The 19,720-nt window shown below is 42.8% G+C and overlaps 1 protein-coding gene across 5 annotated transcripts; it reads left to right on the top strand.

Moving 5' to 3' along the window:
* Positions 1 to 1,934: 1,934 nt before the first annotated feature.
* ubap2l (ubiquitin associated protein 2-like) lies at positions 1,935 to 17,913 on the top strand. Of its 5 annotated transcripts, none has more exons than XM_028963865.1 (29): positions 1,935 to 2,001; positions 3,955 to 4,097; positions 4,452 to 4,529; positions 4,768 to 4,878; positions 5,092 to 5,266; positions 5,388 to 5,483; positions 5,573 to 5,615; positions 6,348 to 6,454; positions 6,530 to 6,589; positions 6,672 to 6,724; positions 8,010 to 8,095; positions 8,309 to 8,489; positions 8,890 to 9,085; positions 9,190 to 9,548; positions 9,937 to 10,115; positions 10,310 to 10,433; positions 10,577 to 10,616; positions 10,726 to 10,921; positions 11,018 to 11,087; positions 11,205 to 11,529; positions 12,021 to 12,109; positions 12,472 to 12,525; positions 12,612 to 12,693; positions 12,881 to 13,101; positions 14,507 to 14,612; positions 15,536 to 15,676; positions 17,048 to 17,115; positions 17,193 to 17,387; positions 17,493 to 17,913. In XM_028963865.1, exons 2-29 carry the CDS (start codon positions 4,002 to 4,004, stop codon positions 17,586 to 17,588), a joined length of 3,627 nt encoding a protein of 1,208 aa, XP_028819698.1. In that variant the 5' UTR covers positions 1,935 to 2,001; positions 3,955 to 4,001; the 3' UTR covers positions 17,589 to 17,913. The 5 variants fall into 5 exon arrangements, with proteins under 5 accessions (XP_028819698.1, XP_028819703.1, XP_028819699.1 ...); XM_028963866.1 differs by lacking the exon at positions 1,935 to 2,001 and adding an exon at positions 2,027 to 2,168; XM_028963867.1 differs by lacking the exon at positions 1,935 to 2,001 and adding an exon at positions 2,796 to 3,206.
* The last annotated feature ends 1,807 nt before the right edge of the window (positions 17,914 to 19,720 follow it).

The following is a 19,720-nucleotide window of genomic DNA, read 5'->3' as shown; positions in this document are numbered from 1 at the left end:
CATTCAAATGAATTTGGATTTTACTGCATATTACACACATTTACATTTATACATTTAGCAGATGCTCGTATCCAGAGTGATATATAAGTGCTTTAAAATATATATTATTGAAAGCTTAAATTTGCTTCACCAGGATGGAAAAATAACATTGTATAGTATTTGTGATTGGAAGATTTCTATTTAAAAAAAATTAAAAAAAATAACATGCATAAAAAAATAAGTTACTGCAGCCTCTAAAAAAATACAGGAATCATCCAGCGCTTTGCCATTGTTTTGTGGTGCTGATTGTTTAGGTTGACCTTCTGAGCTGTCAATGTCCAGCCAATAACAATCACTTCAAAAGAATAATGATGACTGAACATTTTTATATATAAAAATGATTTTTAATTATCCATTCACACTGGCATCCTTTTTGAAATACAGAATACAAATAAGAGTATTCACAATACAGAAATATAGTGTCTCTTACATTTTAGTTACATTTTATAAGGGAGTATTAAGAATATGGATATTTAAAAAACATTTTTTCATTCGTATGCATCTGCTGCGAAATGCTGAATCCTGAAATTAAGCCAACAAACCATTAGTTAAAGAAAGTGCATGCTTATGCAATGTTTTTTGTGTGTGTGTGTAATAGATTTGTTTTTCAAATAAATTGTACTGTTTATGACTCACATTAAAGGTGGCAAGATTTTTGAAAACACTTATTGTGGTCTAATTTTTAGCTTACAAAAACCTGGCATTTTTACAGGGGAGTGTCCACTATTCCATCCATTAGAAGTATTTGTAAATGGAAGCATGGGGCTCCCTCTAGTGGTTTTCAAATATATAAACGTATCAGAAAAAGTCTCTAAAGGAGATTTAGATATTTGTTTCTAAACACCTAGTACAGAAAATGTGTAATAATGTGTGTGAAATACTCTGGTACTGAATTGTGGATTTATATTGTAAGTATAAATTTATATTACATTAGATAGTTTGCTATTTAACTATACCTTCACCTTTCAATTGCATCCTTGGAATTTACAGAACTAGGTTTCTTTATTTGGCTAGTCAGTAACACATATTGCTTAATAATCAACATTCTATTGCAGACTGAAAGGAACCAGGTTGCCTGTCAGTTTCCATTTTTCAGCACACTCTGGTATCTGAAAGGCAGATAATTTGTTTGTGAATTTAAAACTACAATTAATTCACTTTTAGAGCCTTTGTGCCAATTTTAGACACTGGGTCATTGAAATTTAATATAAACCAGGTTTGGTCTTCCATTTTCTTATTGGCCAGTATGCAGTACAGTTAATATGCTGTTCATGTTGATACTTATATGCAAAAAATTCACCACCTAGCAAAATTAAAATGAATAAGGGCAATAGTAGGGTGGTAGTATGAACCAGAAGACCCTGGTTCAAATCCCACTTACTACCATTGTGTCCCTGAGCAAGACACTTAACCCTAAGTGTCTCCAGGGGAGGACTGTCCCTGTAACTACTGATTGTAAGTTGCTCTTGATAAGGGCGTCTGATAAATGCAGTAAATGAATAAATATTCATTTCTATTCTAAAAACATTACTTGTTATCTACTGTAACAGAATACATTCCTGAATACATCTGCCCCAACGTATTCGGTATTCAGCCAACACAAGATTGTTTCCTTCCTTCTGGCAACAGAAGACAGTGTGTATTATTTTAATATGAATGCATTAATTATGATATTTTAAGTGATTAAGGAGATGTTCGATGTTTCATTTTTTATTTAAAACTCTTTCATTAGTTATTTTAATTGGAGGGAATTAAATAAATGGTGGGAAAGTGTTCGATCACTCCTAAAATGCAGCACACGGCGAAGTTTGTAGGCCAGGCCGATCACGCACCCAGACAGAAATCGGTGGGACGGAGGGGGGGACCACGTGGTCCGGCTTCCCTTCCTTGAAGCGGCGCTGCGCTGCGCTGCGTTGACCACGTGACGCGGCGACTCGGGGTGTCAGTGTGGAAGAGAAACAGGTAAATTCCGAGCGTCGCGCTTATTGTCTGCGCGGGTCGGCTCGGCCTCGTCTGTGTGCGTTTTGTGTCGAAAGTTTCCCGTTCGGTCGCATCCTGCTGGGAGGCCCGACCTTTCGCCCGCCCGCTCGGTGTAGCGGCAGAGTTGCTTCCATCCAGCCGAGTTTCTGGTCAGTGTATCGCTCGTTATTTATTTTCGTGGCGCGGGGCCTTGTGGGTAGGCCTCGGCGTCGAGTTGGCGAGCACACGGGGCACGGCGCCCGTCGCCTCGGCGTGAGGGAGGGTGTGCGCTGCGGCACGGAGAACCGTCGGCCCGCGTCTCCGGGACGGCTCGTTTTCGTGTGTACCCACGGTGGGCTGTTGCATGATCGAGTTGCGTCCGGCGTGGGAGCGCCAGCGTTCGCGTTTCGGCCATGAGGTTGACGTGACGAGGGAACGGAAGACGTTCCGGCAGTAGCCTGGCGGCTAACGCCACGGCGAGGCTGCCTGGGGACCGGAACGAACACTTCACTCGGGTTTCTTGTGGAACGGTGTACTTTATTCGTACGAACGCTCCTCTTTTTTTTTTGTTTTTTTTTATTTATTTTAAACAACGTGGGCGCTTGACGGCTGCATTTGAAACGTAGCTCGCCGCGCATTTACTGTATATTTCGGGGCATTCACAACACAACACGTTTCTGCCTCGTTCTTTTTTAGTATTCTATATAACGAGGCTCCCGCACCGACCGTGCGCTTTATTAATGTACATTGCAGCCCGCCTGCCGCCGGGCGTCTGCGGAGACGTGATTTTTGTACTGCGAAGTTTCGCTTTTAAACGCCGGTGGCCATTACGCGTCGTGTTTAATCCCAGCCCGAAGGCTGCCGGCGAATTTACGCGTCGCCGGTGCGACGATGTCCGCGGGACGAGAACCGCGTTTCGTTCGGGTCCCAGAAAAAGCAGCGTGTTTATATTTATATATACAAATAAAATGTATTAAAACGTCGCCGGTCCTGGCATGTTTAACAGGGAATTAGTTATAGTTGTTATGCGACCTGTGGGTTTTCGGTCGGGCTCGCTAACTACTTTTTTTCTTTCTTTTAGCCATTATTGGTCGCTGCTGTTTACAGGCGGAATGTTGATCTTTTTGTCCGTAATAAAACCTCCTCTCTTGCCCCTTCCACATCCCCCAAAGGTCCGAGCCTCCCGGGCAAAGAGTGTGGTGCTGCTGGTGTGTGTTTTTCTTCTTATTCCCATTCTTTTTGACGCGTTAGCATGCTAGGCTACGGCGTCTCTGGCCTGTTTCGGCGTCGTCAAGACGCGACTGCGATTTCCGCGGCGCCCCGGCGCCTAAAGAATGTGCAATTTAACACCGTCGAGAGAAACTGTCGAGCTGAAGAAAAGCGTGGAAACACACACACACACACCGCGGTGTTTGGAAGAGTAAAACGCGATCGGGAGAATGCGGGGAGAGATTGTCGTGTCTGTGTCGGAACTATTTACCGATTTTACGTTCTCCGAAGCGCGTTTCATGGTTCCGGTTCTATTAGGTTACAAAATCTCATATATATGTATGTGTGTGTGTATATATAAACCGCGTCGCTGAGCGTTTGTGAGTAACCACTCGGAAGAGAAAGTGCTCTCGGCTAGTACGGTCATCGTTCATGGTAAAAGTGTCGTTGTCCCCTGTATCCAGGCTGCACCTGGTCACCGCAGCATCCATTTTCGGACCGGTCCTTCCCGCGGTTTCACCCGCGAAAAGGGGGTAAAAAAAAGGCGTGTTCGTTTAACGTGCACATTGTGTTACGAATGCCGAGCGTAATAAAACACGTGGGGCGTCGTGCTTCCCGGTGACCTTATTTCTCTAGTATGGCGCCACGGCCATCGATGTGGCGACGTTGTCCACTTAATTTCTTGGTGGTGTTATATGTGTGTATATCATATTGTACGTCTAAAACTCGCTTCTCCTCTCTGCGCAGGTGTGATTTTTTTCCTTTGTAAATACTGTTATTTGTATATACTGTAAATGATGACGTCGGTGGGCGGCAGCCGAGCCCGGGGCAGCTGGGAGCAGACACAGGGCCAGACACAGAGCCATGCACAGCACAAGCAGAGACCCCAGGTAAAACCCTGTCTTCCCTTTAATGTCCCTTAATCGGATGTGCTGTAAGTCACTTGTAAAAATGTTGTTGCTTGTTGACCCCGATTTTATTGAATTTATAGCCATATTAAAAAAAAAAAAGTTTACAGAACGTGTACATATTTTTTATTTTGTAGGAGGGCAGTAGGGTAACATTAGTGTTTTCTTTTTCACTTATTGCTATACTGCTTTAGCATTTGTCCTGTGGTCAGTGTGCTCTTTAAGGCTCTGAGGTAAGTCCGCCGTTTGCCTGTGGACTCCCGCCAGCGGCCTTATCAGTTGCGGCCTGTTCTTTTTGTAAACGGACGCTGACTGGACTCTTTGTTCCCAATGCAGGCCACTGCTGAGCAGATCCGACTCGCACAGATGATCTCGGACCACAACGATGCTGATTTTGAGGAGAAGGTCAAGCAGGTACGTTATGAAAACTCAGCATGTACAATGTCACTCAATTAAGTCAGAGTAAATGCCAGTATGAACATCCAGTGATCTTTACCAAAAAGAAAAAAATATATATATATTTTTTTATTAGTCTGGTTCTAGTACAAGTTTTCTCCTCTTAATTGAAGCAGCTCCAGCACAGTATCACAGTATTAGTGTTCTGCATCCCAGCTGGAACTGACAGCCATTTCCCTTCACCGCCTTTCTCTAGCTCATTGACATCACAGGCAAGGACCAGGATGAGTCCATGATTGCCCTGCATGACTGCAACGGCGACGTGAACAGAGCAATCAATGTCCTCCTGGAGGGCAGCCCTGACACTGTGAGTTTGAAAAAGGGATTTGAACTCAAATTCTTTACACTCTCATATGTATAAAAAAAATTGCAAATCTATGTAACTATAGTACGAACAAATTTCATTATGAAATTTGATCTGCTCTCTCAGGATAAAATTTTTTACCGCATCTTTGAATCCAGACCTGTTTGCTGAGCGAGGGGGTTATGGACCTTTTTTTCTGATCTTGGCCCCCTGCAGGACTCATGGGAGATGGTGGGCAAGAAGAAGAGTGTTTCAGGTCAGAAGGAGAGCATACAGAATGAGACCGGAGAGGAGGGCAAGGAGAACCGAGAGAAGGGGGGAGAGCGGGATGTGGCACGTCGCCGAGGAGGGGTGCCACGCCGGGGAAGAGGGGCCAGCCGCGGGCGAGAGTGTGAGTGTGTGTGTCTCGTCCCAGTGATCTTATGAACAAGATTATGACCGTAATATATTGTAGTTAAAAGCTTATGGTTTGGTTCTGGAATTTACACTAAGCCTCTGTGTTCCTGTGTTAGTCCGGGGACAGGAGAACGGACTGGATGGGACTAAGATCAGTGGTGTTGCAGGCCGGGGGACAGAGAGAGGCCGCCGAGGTCGAGGCAGAGGACGAGGTTTGTTCTTTGCTCTATATTTTTTTTTTTTTTTTTTGTATTTATTGTTTATCTTTTGAGGTAATTTTATTTTTTTTCATTGTTTACAGGAGCTGGAAGACGAGGAGGCAGATTTTCGGCTCAGGGCATGGGGTAAGTTTTTGAGCATGTTTCCCGACAGACTAGTGCTTTTGTTTTATTTTTGCTTGCCAAATGTAGTCAATGCTTTTAAAGCTTTTTGTTTTTGCTGGTGTACAGTTTCCCTGTACTGACTACCCATTGGCCTTCCCCTAGATCACTTTATATAGATTGCTGACAATCTTAGCGCCCATTGCACAGCTCTTTGGTGACTTTGAAGCACAAATTGGAAACTGCTCAACTGCAGTGTAAAGATTGTGTTTGGCAATGCAACTGAAGCATTATGGGATCTGTAGTTTGTGTCTTATCAGTGCATGTGTTGTCATATCGCCGGGCCGTATTAATAGATTTATATAAAGTGATCTTGCGGGATGTGGCCCGGGCAGTGAGTTTGACACCCCATCACAACGGGCCTAAGACTCCTTCCTCGGAGACTTCAAGCTCAGTTGCTCTTTCTCATGTAATTGCAGTTCATTTGTTTTCTTTTGACAGTCTTGTGTAGCAGATTTCTCCCCATTTTGTTCGTAATGCTTTGGAACATTCAGACTCTGCATCTCTACCTTTCCCAGTCACTGGTTCCTATCGTCGACTCATTAGTGGTTGTGAGATAATTTTGTGAGCGTACGAGTTCAGAAACTATACAAAACTTAGAAATATCTGTGCAATATAGGCAAGGTAGTAAATAATGGTAGTAATAATCAGTTATTAATAATGGAATGGGTATGGTGCAACTTATTTCTCTTGTAGCACATTTAACCCAGCTGATTACACTGAGCCAGCCCAGACGGAGGAGAACTACTCTGGTGGGAACACCTGGTGCAATACGGGCAGCCTGGAGCCAGAGGACCCAGCCCGTGAGTTCCATTCATCCACTATCAGCGAGCCATGTTGCCATTTATCCCTTGAGCCAACTTTTAAAATTCCTGCAGGAGTGGAGTTCAGTGGCGGCGAAGGCAACAGTTATCCCCGAAAGTTTGATTCTGCGGCAGGTGAGGTTGAGCCGTTTTGTTTGTAGCAGATTTAAATGAATGTTTGGCAGCATGAATAACCTTTGTTTGCCCCTCCTCGTAGGGGCTTGGAGAACTGCTACAGAGGAGTGGGGTACAGAAGACTGGAACGAAGATGTAAGTTGTTCTCTTGTATTCACTCATACATCATTTCCACTACACTGGTGGTGTTCGGCCAGTGCTGAACTGGGAACTAACCGAGAACCGGTCTGCATTTACACTAGACAGGAGCTGCATGATAATATCACCGGTCACGCCCACTAAACAGAAATCCCAGCACTGAATACCTTAGGTTGTAATTGAATTTTGGATCGGCACCACTTTTACAACGGCCCAATTGGCAATTTGGTCCCATCAAACCTGTTACTTTAAGTTCATCCCTTATTTCTTTATACACATTCCTCTAGTGCACTTTTACATTTTTGTTGTTGTTGTTTTTTTTTTTTTTTTTTTTTTTTATGGACATGGATATAACTTGAAGAGCTTTAGTTTTTTTTCAGCACTCCACATTACCGGACTTTCGTTTTTTTCCCTCCTAAAGCTACTGATCACTCTGCCCACCACTCAATGTCACAGGTTCTCACTACGAGACCCGCAAAGTTTAGGGGCTCGTTTTTTGGGCATCAGCACAAAGTTTATTTTTTTCAGTGGGAGCGCAGCATGTGGCTGCAACCAGAGCAGTGAAAAAGGGTTGTTACTCTTCTTAGTTGCTATAGTCATCCCATTTTTCAAAATATTTTTTACAGTCACTATTATGATTTAAGGCACTCACTGTGCTTTTGTATGTGACTGTAAATTTCAAATGGAAAGAAGGAATGATTTAATATACATAAATATAGTGACTTTCAGCTTGAAGTCAAATGACCCAATCCATGTAAATTAATGTGGGTAATTGTGTTAGGGTATGGGGTTTTATTTTTAAACGTTGCATACGGTCTAAAGCGTAGCAATAGGATGAGTGGCTGTATTTTTAGCATTTTCACAATTTACCTGCTGAAGCAATTGAAAAACCTATGCGTGTGTAAGTTCAGACATGCATGACTTTCTTAATGGAGATTGTTCAATGAGTAAGAGAAAATCCATCCAAGTTGAACAGTACCAACTGCTAAATTTATTCAGGTCAAGACCTTTATATGAGATGTTCAAATATTTTTGTATTTTTTCTATAATCGCAGATTTGCACAATAAATATTCTATGTTCACAGCTACTTTGAAATGTGTAAAAAGTTTATTATGCAACTTTGGTGCAGTGCCTTTGCTATGGTCTGTTACATTTTAAATTTACAGATCAAATTTTATACTGCAATGTATACAGTCTATGATCCAATTTTTATATTGCAATATGAAGTTTATGCCATATCACACAGCTCTAACTCAAGGTCTCCATTTGTTCTCTCTGCAGCTTTCAGAGACCAAGATATTCACTGCCTCTAGTGTGGCTTCAGTGCCAGTGCCTCAAGAGAACATGCTCATCACTGCTGGACAGAGGTAAGGCCATGACACTTGAGTTACTATGCGAATGCATGCATCAAGGAAGAAATGCTTAAAATACACACAAGGAATTCTTCTGATGGTTGAGTATAGAAGCGGCCATCAGCCTGTACTGTGTGTGTTCAGCGTTTTGAGTTTGTCGGTAGAACACGTTTTTATTTCTTCCCCCTGATCACACGTAGCAACCCCCCCTCTCTTTCACTGTCTCAGGATTGACTTGGCAGTGCTGTTGGGTAAGACACCTCCCTCGTCATCCTCTGAAACTGAGCCCACGACACTGGAGGTGCAGCAGCCACCCTCTCTCTCCCAGTCCCTGGTCTTCAGCAACTCCAAGCAAGCTGGGTCTGTCTCACAACCACCACCTACCACCCAGTACAGCCAACACAACATGGTGAGGGTCCTGTTTTTACACACATGGGAGTGTCCCCTATATATCTACTCTTTGAAGGTTTTCTTTAAGAAGGATGTTTCACAAATGTGATTGTCACCTCTTTACCTTCATGACTGCTTTGCACATGTTCTTCAAACATCTACTTTGTGAGATCATTGAGTGATTTTATTTATTTATTTAACATGGGGATAGTCCTGAAAGAGCTCCTGTTTTTTTTTTAACTTAAGGTGGTTGAGAGAAGCCTACTCATCACAGGTCCACTGCCATAAAAATTTTTTTTTTTTTTTTGTTTTGTTACTTTTGAGATGTTAACGTGGCTCTTTAATAGGACACAGAACCTTTGGACAGTCTTTCTATATATGTTTGGCTTCTCATCTCTTGGTTGGTGCCCCCCATCCAGGTTAGCATGTTGACAAAGGGCTTTGGTGAAGCAGGGGACACGAAGGCCAGTGGTGGTGGACCCACAAGCGGCTCTCAGTTCTTGGAGCAGTTTAAGACTGCGCAGGCTCTAGCCCAGCTGGCTCAACGTTCTCAGACGGGTCCTCCCAACACTGGGCCCTCTTGGAACACGAACCCCAGCGCACTGGGCCAGTATGGTGGGAAAATCATCCATCCATCTACATACATATATGCGTGTCCTGTAAGGTAAATGGAACACATTCTCCTAAACATCTGTTTTTTTTTTGCTTTTGTCTTGTAGACATGAAGTCAGGTGCAGAGCAGTCTGTCCACTCTGCTTTTACCAAACGACAACCTTACCAGCCCCCTTCTAGCACCACTTCCATGATTGAGGTCTTCATGCAGGACAAACCTGCCGGCTCTCAACCTCCTTCGTCCACCTCTCTCCCTTCGCAGGGGGTTGCTCCTCCAGCATCGACTGCATTGTCCTCTACCCATCCCCTGGCCCCTTCTTCATCATCTCCCCTCCAGAAAGATGTAGGTGTGGCTCCAGGTCAGCAGATGTCCCCTGGCCCCATGGAGGCCCAAGGATCCAGTCCACTGCCACTGCAGCAGCACAAGCTAAAGCAGCAGAAAAAGAGGGCCTCCATCACCACCAAGGTATATTCTCCAGACACTAGAACTTTCCAAAGGCCTTAAAGGATTAACTACACTACCAACATCAATTCATTTGTCCATGTAAGTTGGTAAACTGAGTCCCCCTGCCCCTCAATGATTTTGTGGGAAATTGTCCATTGCATTATTGAGCAATAATGTTGATTCTCAGTCCTGCTAATAATTTACTTTTGCGTCTTTGGCTTGGTATTGTCTAATTTTCAATGTCATGTCAACCCGGAAATTATCATCCCAGTGTTGGCCTATGCCTTCTTGACCTTCATCGTTGAGCAAGTATTAGATTGGGACCTTGTTTTAAGCTTTAAACTAGCGTGGCTGTAAAGCACTGTTGTTTCTATCCCTACATTAAGTTTAAGCAATCCGATTTCAACAGATTCCATCTCTAGCAGTGGAAATGCCTGGTTCAGCAGACATTTCTGGACTCAACCTTCAGTTTGGAGCACTTCAGTTTGGCTCAGAACCTGTGCTGCCGGAGTATGACTCCATGCCGTCGGCCGCTACAACCACCCCTGGCAGCCAATCGCAGAACAGCCTCTACACAAGTGCCAGCAGGTAAAGACTTTCACTGGCCGCAGCTGAAACGTATAGATTTTTCTTCACAATTTAATTTCAATGATCAAAATATTTCTTGCTCTGATTTGCCTCAACCTGTTTATTCTGTAAGCACAGAACATAAAATAAATAAATAATGATTTAGGAACATTACAGAATAATTTTTTTTGATGTGCTTTCCACTCTCTCTCTAGTGAGTCAACTTCAGTCCTGTCGAACCCCAGCCAGATGGAGCTATATGAGCAACAGAGAGCTGTTCAAACACGACGTTACCCTCCCTCCGTCTCCTCCTCTCCCCAGAAGGATGTCCAGCCTAAGGTTAGCCCTCCATTTTGTCTTCCTCGAGCAGCTGGTGCTCCTACAATCTTGACGTAATTTGCCCTTTTACATTGCATTTTCATTTGATGCCATTTAGCAGTCGCCGTTATTCACTTCTCTTCATTTTGCCTTTGTTTACGTAGAATGGATTCACTTCTATACAAACCACACAATCTCTGGAAGGTAAGTTGTGTGTGTGGGCTGAGACATAAAGTGCAAACACATATTTTCTGTAAAAATTACTTTGACCCATACTGGTGTTTTTAAGTAAATGCATGTCTCCTCTTTGCAGCCGCAGCAGGCTCTGCAGCCCCAGCGAAACCTCCCTCAGAATCAACTGCCCCGCCCTCCGTGTCCAGCATGGCTTCGTTGACTGATGCTGCAACAGGCCACGCCTCTTTGCTCTCCACAACCAATCAGACGTCTCTCAGTTCCTTGGGCCACAGTGAAGATCCATCCCCAAATTCGATGGCGCCTCACCAACATAAGTAATGGCTGTGTTATTGAAAAGTTTCTTTTGGGGTTGTGGCTGTGATATTTTAAGGCATGTTTTAAAAATTATTCTTTTTCTCCCTTTTCTTCAGTTCACTTCCTCCTCAGCAAAACAGTATGACCCCCTCTTCCACAGTCCGTAACTCTAATACAAGTCTAATGGTGAGTGTTAAGAGCATCGCTGTGTGTAAATTTATTTATTTATTTGAGTCACAATAATGTTTTAAAATTTTTTTTTTTTTTTTTTTTTTTTTTTTTTTGCTGTTTACTGTTCTCTAGCACCCGAGTGTGGACGGTGACTCCACCTTGCACTCCTCCTTCACGTCCGTTACAGCAGTGGCTCCTTCCTCGGTTCCTCCTTCATCTTCGACCTCTTCCTCTGCTGTGCCTGCTGCTGCGGTGTCCCTGAGCCCAGCAGTCCCTCCCTCATCTTCAGTGGGCTCAGTGGCGGCACAGACACCCATGGGTCCGGTCAGCAGCCTGTCGATGGGGCTCAACAGTGCTGGCGCCACCACCGCTACTTCCATAATCCCCCCAGCTGCAATAGCAACTTCCTCTTCTGTGGCCGCGAACCCCTCATCCTCGCGCACAACGGCTGCCCCAGGTACGCGGTGATTTGGTAGCTGCAGGTTACTTTTTAAAAAAAAAAAAAATTATTGCAATTATTTGTACCTATTAGAACAGACAAACTGCATTTTCTTTTGGTCAAACCCATTTCATAATTAAAACAAGGTTCTCTTATTATTATTTATTATTATTATAATAATGGATATTTATATATCCAATCCAGACACAGATGCCCTGAATTGTTCCATGTTTTTTGACCAGACATTCAGTTTTCTACAATTAAAAGAGCAGCAAAAATACGATAGACAATATGCCAACTGTATAATATTAAGGTTCAATATATAAAGAAATTTTCCTGGGGGGAAAAAAAATAAAAAAATCAGTATATACCTAAAAACTCACCTAAATAAATCATACCTAATGAGCCACCAGGTAACCAGCCGTAGTTATCTGCTACCCTTCAATCTCTTGTCCTAAGATCAAAAATATCTTCCCCCAGGTTAAAATAGCTGTTTTTCTGTTCTACAGGTAAAGCACCTCCTAATCTGCCACCTGGAGTGCCTCCTTTGCTTCCCAACCCTTACATCATGGCCCCTGGACTACTCCATGCTTACCCTGTAAGTTGCCTTGAGGCATTACTAAAGATTTTTGGCCACGGTTTGTAAAGTGCAATTCTGTTTGGTAGTGCTGTTATATATTTTTCCTTTTATTATTATTGTTAATAATAATAATAATAATAATTGTGTAGTTTTTTCCGTTGTACAATGAATGGGCAGGCGATTTTATGAGTGTATGCTTTTAGGTGTAGTGTGATTGCTTGGGGGAAGAAGCTAGTAGTACGAGAGGCACGGAGTACGAGTTCTAATGCTGCAGAATCTTCTGTGGGGTGGCTGAAAGCCATACAGGTTGTGTGAGGCTGTGTTGGCCACACTTTTGCTTTCAAAACTGTCTGATTCTGTGTGATCTTGCTGCGTTCCAGCCTCAGGTGTATGGCTATGATGACCTGCAGATGCTCCAAACCAGGATACCACTGGTGAGCCTCGGACCCCTTCATATGGATTTTCACTAAAATGTAAACTGTTCATCAAATCAGTTACTGACCTATCTCTCTTGTGTTAGGACTACTACAGCATCCCATTTGCAACACCAACCACAGCACTGACTGGCAGGGAAGGCAGCCTCACCAGCAACCCGTACTCTGGTAAGCACCTCTCCAATAACACCGATAACGCAGCTCAAGGGATAAGGCCGGTGCGCTTGAATGCGTCGGCCCGGTCCTGCAATGCTGTGGATCAGTGGGGATTAGTGTGTTCTGGCTGGCTGTGATTATTCTGTTTCCAGTCGAGTCATTGTTTTTATTATTATTATTTTTTTATTGTTCTTTCCAGCCAGTGAACTGTCCAAGTTTGGCCGCGGCGACGCCTCGTCTCCCGCCCCGGCGACTACAATGGCACAGCCACAGCAGAGTCAGACGCAGACGCACCACACGACCCAGCAGCCTTTCCTCAATCCGGCCCTGCCGCCTGGCTACAGTTACACAAGCTTACCGTACTACCCAGGCGTACCCGGCCTGGCCAACACGTTCCAGTATGGCCCTGCGATGTTCCCGGTGAGCTTCGCTTCTGATTTGTAACATTGCTAATCTCACATAGTTTGTACCAATAAACTCTTAATTTGCATGAGTGGATATAATCCAGCCTTTATACTAGGGCTGCACGATTTGGGGAAAAACATATTGCAATTATTGGGATCAATATTGCGATTGCGATATGATAAAGGACACTTGCTTGTATATCAATGAAAAGTCGCATACAAATTACTAATAGTGAAATGTTTCATTTCAATGTGAAACATACAAACTACTTATAACAACCTGAAATGCCCAGTGCTTTCAAAATAGAATATTCTACAAAAATAATCACAAAAAACTCTTTACTGTCGAACGACAAACCCTGGTAAGGCTAAACAACTGCTTTGATTATATTTGGCCATTATAAAATCCCGTATTATAGTTCTTACATTTAACCAAAACGTTGTTTGGAGGCTGACTTGAACACAGGAATGCATAGCTTTGTTAGCTTAGCCTAGCTTAGCTAAGGTTAAGACTTATAAAACAGGATTTTATAATGGCCAAATATATTCAAAACAATTGTCCAGCCTTACCTATGAAATGGAATCCCCCAGGATCTGGTTTGGAGCGTACAGCGGTTTGTACAGCACAAGAGTGAGGCATTTTTATGCACTTCTCTCCATAGACATGTATATGCTTCACGCCACAGCAGAGTCTATCGCAATATGGCGGCGACATTGACGTACGATGCAGCTCGTCATGCGACCCAGTCACGAATCTGAGGTCTCCATTGAACCGAATCAAAAGTCATGTGGCCAAACATCACATCCGAATGAAGTGATCATGTAATCGCACAGACTGACATCACGTGGGTGGGTGGTAGTAGCCTAGTGGGTAACACACTCGCCTATGAACCAGAAGACCCGGGTTCAAACCCCACTTACTACCATTGTGTCCCTGAGCAAGACACTTAACCCTAAGTTGCTCCAGGGGGACTGTCCCTGTAACTACTGATTGTAAGTCGCTCTGGATAAGGGCGTCTGATAAATGCTGTAAATGTAAATGTAAATCACGATTACAATTGCGATTAGATTAATCGTGCAGCACTACTTTATACTGTATTTCTGAGAAAAGCTGGAGATCAGTCCCTTCAGGATTTTGTGATGTTGCAATGAAAATCCAGTCAAATTGGATAAACTTGTGAATACTTGCAATTTTGAGGTCACCAAAAAGTTGTGCAATAAGTGCTGTCTCAGGAGTTTAACTCAACATTTCCTAATACTATCTATAAAATATCATAGCATCTATTTCAATTCTATATCTAATCTTTTTAAAAATCACCAAACCAGGCATTTTAGGTCAGCAAATTCCTGGAGGAACGTGTTTTTAAGTAAACTCTGCTTAGGCTTCCAGACTAAACAAATAGTTTTTGTGTGCTTGTTAGGTGGCTCCTACCTCATCGAAACAGCATGGCGTAAACGTTGGTGTCAACGCTTCAGCCACGCCGTTCCAGCAGGCTAGTAGCTATGGTTCCCACGGATATGGCACGGGTAAGAGAGTCCAAATCCCTTGAATTTCGTGAAAGTCTTTTTTTTTTTCTTTTATTTATTTTAACCTTATATCTAGTATCTGTATCTAGTACAGCCTGAGCAGGATGAGGGACCTTTTTATGCTTCGTATTGTTAGGCAAAGCCTCAAGTGTTAAGTTATATCAAGAAAAACCTACTTCAGACCCTTCATTAATCACTCATTTTCTTGGCAAATTCCTTTTTGGCTCATTTTGGAAATGCCAAATTCCACTTCATTTCATATTAGAGTACTTTGAGTTGTTATGGCAGCTTGACTCTGTAGTTTGTAGTTTCTTCGCCAAGTCAGGCGGTCAGTTTTTCAGACCCAGTGAACAGCACGGTGACGTGGCTCTTCATATTCACGTGCCCAATGGTGCTCTCCACATAGGCTGCATCGGTGCATGTATGGATCGGAGTGGGGTATTTTTTATTGATTTATTTATTTTTGGGCGGGGAGGGGTTCTTCACTCGCTGCTCCATGCGCCGCTTGCTTTGGCCCATCCAGGCACGTCAAGTGTTGTCATTTCATGTGTTGTCCTTGTTCCCGCCCTCCCATTCCTGTCCTGACTTCATTTCCTTTCCATCCAACTTTTCTGACACATCCGCAAACCCCAGTTGTCTGTACATGTTCTTTATTCACCTTTTTTTTTTTTTTTTTTTTTTTTTTTGGGTGGGAATACTTTTTGAAATCTTTTATTTTTAATTTTCCTCCCCTCGTTTTGATTTTCCACTTCTCAGATGCCTTTTGTACTTCACTCTTTTATTGTCTCACCACTTTCACCAAGCTTGGCCCTGCTGCTTTTCCAGCCTCCACCTTTTCCCATCCCCTCCACCTCTGCCTGCCTCCTCCCCTCTGTGTGTCTAACGCTGTCGGGCTGCGGCTGTGTTGTGTGTGACCGTTGCAGGCTATGAGGATATGGGCCAGGCTTCTGCGGGCAGCGGGGATTTCTGTAAGGGCGGTTATGGCACCGCTGTGGCTGCAGCCGCCGCCGCTGCTTCTGGCGTGCAAAACAAGCCGGCCAGCTCAGTCACCGGGCCGGGAGTCGGTGAGTGCCGCCACACGCCCCACTTTTCTTCTTTTGTATTTCTTCTTTGCCATTCCCTCTTTCATCACTGCTCTGCTTGACCTTCACCAGGGGCCTGAACACTTGGCACTATGCTGCCACCAGCTCATCAGTACATCTCCCCTCTTTCCTCCTGATACTGTCTCTTCTGCTTGTGGAGTGTGTCTCTCACTTTCTCTCGGTTCTGGTGGTGCATTCGTGCCCTTAGTTTCTGGGAGGGGGAAAAAAAAAAAAAAAAATACGGCTTACACGCTCAACCGTGCATTATGAATCATGAGACTAATAATGGAAGTCCTGAGTCAATGGATTTAAAAAAAAAAAAAAAAAAAGCCTGATTTTAATCAGGCACTCTTAATTTACCAGAAGACTTACACAAATTTTCAGTTTTTTTTATTTTTTTATAAATATGAATGATGAAATATGATAGACCAATTTGCACCCCTGCAAATTTGTTTTGTCCATTTTATTATACATTTGTTAGCTTATTGAGCAGTTTAATAAATATGATCAGGCTCACTGTACCATCCACGATTAGTCCAACTTACCTGCGCTTCAACCCACATCTGGGCTCTAAAATATATGTATTTTATAAAGGACAAGGCCACCGTGTTTTTTGTTGCAGACAGCAGTTGACTGTGCTGAATGGAATAATAAGGTTAAACTTGTTTAACCTTAGTCATGGGCTGGAACATGTTTCACTGCATTTTCTTGTGTTGTAGGGTATTTGTTTTTTTTGTTTTTTGTTTTTATTATTGACACCCCCCCTTCCCCTTTTCCATCTGCATGTCAATTTTGCACAAGCGGTCTGAAGCATCCAACCTGATGAAGATTGTAGGACATTATCTTAATTAACTGTGGTCTCACTGTGTTGGTTCTTTTTGAGTACTACTGGTATATATTTTAATTTATTCAAAGAGATAATTACTCATTCAGTGCAACTCTTGTATCACACACATTCTGAGGCTCATTACAGGCAGAAGATATTTTGGTCACGTCAGGAAAATAAGCTGTTGTGTTTTGTAGGAGGGAGAAGGTTTTGCTGACCAGTTGTCCATTTTGAGTTTCATGGCTTTTTAATACTAGTCATTGAGTAAATCCTGTTAAATACAGCACATGTTGGTTCTGCCGAACAGCAGAAACAACATACATGTACGTTGCCCAGCTTTATTTTCCGGGTTTCCGCCTCCATCCCAGTCCTCCTGGCTGTGTTGCAGTGATGTTTTCGTGCATCAACACCATTATGAACGTAGCCGAAGGTTTTTCTTTGAAGTTCTTTGTTTGCGGTCATGTTTGCCCCTTGCCCATGTGTTGTGTGCACAGGGCGTTCTGACTTATGACCATCTTCTTTGTCAGGAGTTTCAGTGACATCCAGTAACACCGGGGTTCCTGACATCTCTGGCTCTGTTTACACAAAGACACAGGTGAGAATTTGTCTGTCAAGATGTTCAATATAAAAAATGAATGAGGTGAACTTTTTCTTTTCTTTTTGTTTGTGTAGTCATTTGAGAAGCAAGCTTTCCATGCGGGCACGCCAGCAGCCCCCTTCAGCCTGCCTTCAGCTCTGGGAAGTGCAGGTCCCATCAACCCCCCTGCCGCTGCTGGTTACGCTCCCGCTCAGTTCATGCACATCCTGACTCCACACCAGCAGCCTCATTCTCAGATCCTGCACCACCACATGCAGCAGGACGGGCAGGTGGGTGTGTCAGAAGGGAGTGGCATCTTTTCAGTTTTGATTGTATTGGGTGCATGGACCAAGTAGCTTTGGATTGACCGTTTGCATCTCCACCCTCTCCTGCAGAGTGGCTCTGGGCAGCGCAGTCAGAGTGCCTCCATCCAACAGAAGTCTCAGATCAACAAGTCTGCTTACAACAGCTACAACTGGGGAGGCAACTGAACCACATCAGGGCCACAAACCTTCCCCTGTGTCCCACAGGCTGACGAATGGTGACCCATACCCACCACCCACCCAAGGTCCCATGTCCCGCAGAGCCCCCCCTCCCATCTCTCTGTACAGCACTCCTGAAGTACCCACCACCTCTACCAGGGGAGCTGTATCGGGAGAGCTAGCACTGTAAGACAATGGGGGGGCTGGAAATAGGGGTGGTCTTAAATGGGTAGGGGTCTGGAGGGTTTTTTGGCTTAGTAGACATGGCCACTTAAGTTGAATATTGAGTGTTTTGGAGTTGTCTCATGTATCAAAACAGAAAACAAACCCTCTTTCTCCTGTATGTTTCTTCCTTTTTTTTTTTTTTTTTTTTTTTTTTTTAATATATAAACTGTGGGGGTGAATGAAGAGGGGGGGTGCTGACAGTGGGGCGGGGTAGGTAGAGTTTTTGTTTCTGGTTTATTTCTTCAGTCCCTTTCTACCTCCTACCTTGTTTTGTTCTTAAACCTTCCTTTTCCCAGCCACACATGTTCTTTGTCTCTGTTTTTCACCTTTTGTGTACTTAGTTTATTATTATTATTTTTTGTTGTTGCAGTTGAATTTTTACCAAATTTTATTTTGGGAAAGATTTCTCTCTAAATCGGCAAAGCAGTTGTGGAGTTTATTTTTTACCAAATATAAATATATAGATGTATAAAAAGTTATATAAGCGAGCTGAGTGTATGTAATTTTTTTTTTTTTTTTTTTTTTTTTTTTTTAATAATTTTTTTTTTTCTTTGTGTGTGCGCAAGTGCGTCTGCTTTGTGGAGGACTGCCTGTGGTAGGGAATAAACAAAGTTTGTGAGCCACACAGAGGGCCGTTCTGGAGAGCACCTTTTTCAAATATATACAAAATGAATTTCTTACCTACCCCCTTCATGCCTAGACATACTGATAAACTGGAAAGATTGAAGGTTGGCCCTGGCCTTTTTTTTTTTTCCCCCTCTCCCCTCTCACCACCACATCAATTTCGGTTCTCCAAAACATTAAATTTTTTTCAATCACCAGCTGCTCCTGATAATAATTAATAATCATTGTTATTATTGTTATTGGGAACAGTGCAGCTGTAAATGGTGTACAGAATTTTTTTTTTTTTTTTTATAACTTTTTTTTTTCCCTTTTGAAGTTTAAGAAAATCTAATTGGATAGTTTTTTGTGTGCGTGTATATAAACACAAGTACTGTAGTCCCTGTTCGCTCAATGCCCCCCTCTGCCGCTCAAAATTCTTGTGAGCAGTTTGTTTCCTATGTTTCATTTTTTGTAAAGCGCATATATATGTGCACACAAACATATATAAAAGTAAATAAACTGGAAAGACATTTTCATCTTTTTTTTTTTTATTATTATTATTATTTAAAAAAAAAAAAGAACTCTTATTTTTTTTTTTATAGCTTGTGAATTCTGAATTATTCTCTTATTTGAGGTTTTATGGTTTGTCCAATTTGATTTTTTTTTTTTTTTTTTTTTTTTTTTTTTTTTTTAAAACCCCATGTTTGAGATGAACAGTATTTGATTGAAGATGTTTTAAAGAACTGCTAGGTTAGCCTACATTTTGTCTCCATTCATGACTTGGGTGCTGCAGCCCCGCATGATTTTTTTTTTTTTCCCCTCCCCCTCCCCCTCTCCAGCTCAGTGTCCTATTAATAGAATTCCACAGGGTGTCAGCACTTGAGCACTATGACTGGTGTCTCGTGCCTAATTGATTTGAGTGCCATGATGCGGCATCATAGCAGAAAGCTGTTTCCCAGTATACCTTTATTGTAATGCCCTTAACAGGGTTGTAACTACCATGGCAGTGCCCGAATATGGACTGATTCTGTGTTGTGCCAGGGGCACCACTAGGATGGCCCACCTGTCACTCATGTCTGGTAGTCATACTGAAGTTTTGAAGGCTGACGTGGGGGGAGGGGGGTGTTTGATAAAATGGGTTTGGGTTCGTCTACTGATCAATGATTGGCTAAAGGATTAGAAGAATCCAATAAAGCTCGCGTTTTCAACTGTTCCAGTTTTCTGCCTTAAATTTTGTGGGTTTTTTTTTTTTTTTTTTTTTTTTTTTTTTTAAACAACCTGAGGCACAGAATACAATTTCTTTTTTTTAACTG

This window comes from Denticeps clupeoides, chromosome 20, assembly GCF_900700375.1.
Source record: "Denticeps clupeoides chromosome 20, fDenClu1.1, whole genome shotgun sequence".
NCBI classification, from domain to species: domain Eukaryota; kingdom Metazoa; phylum Chordata; class Actinopteri; order Clupeiformes; family Denticipitidae; genus Denticeps; species Denticeps clupeoides.
The sequence above is the reverse complement of the archived record's forward strand: the minus strand, read 5'-3'. Positions and strand labels throughout refer to the sequence as shown.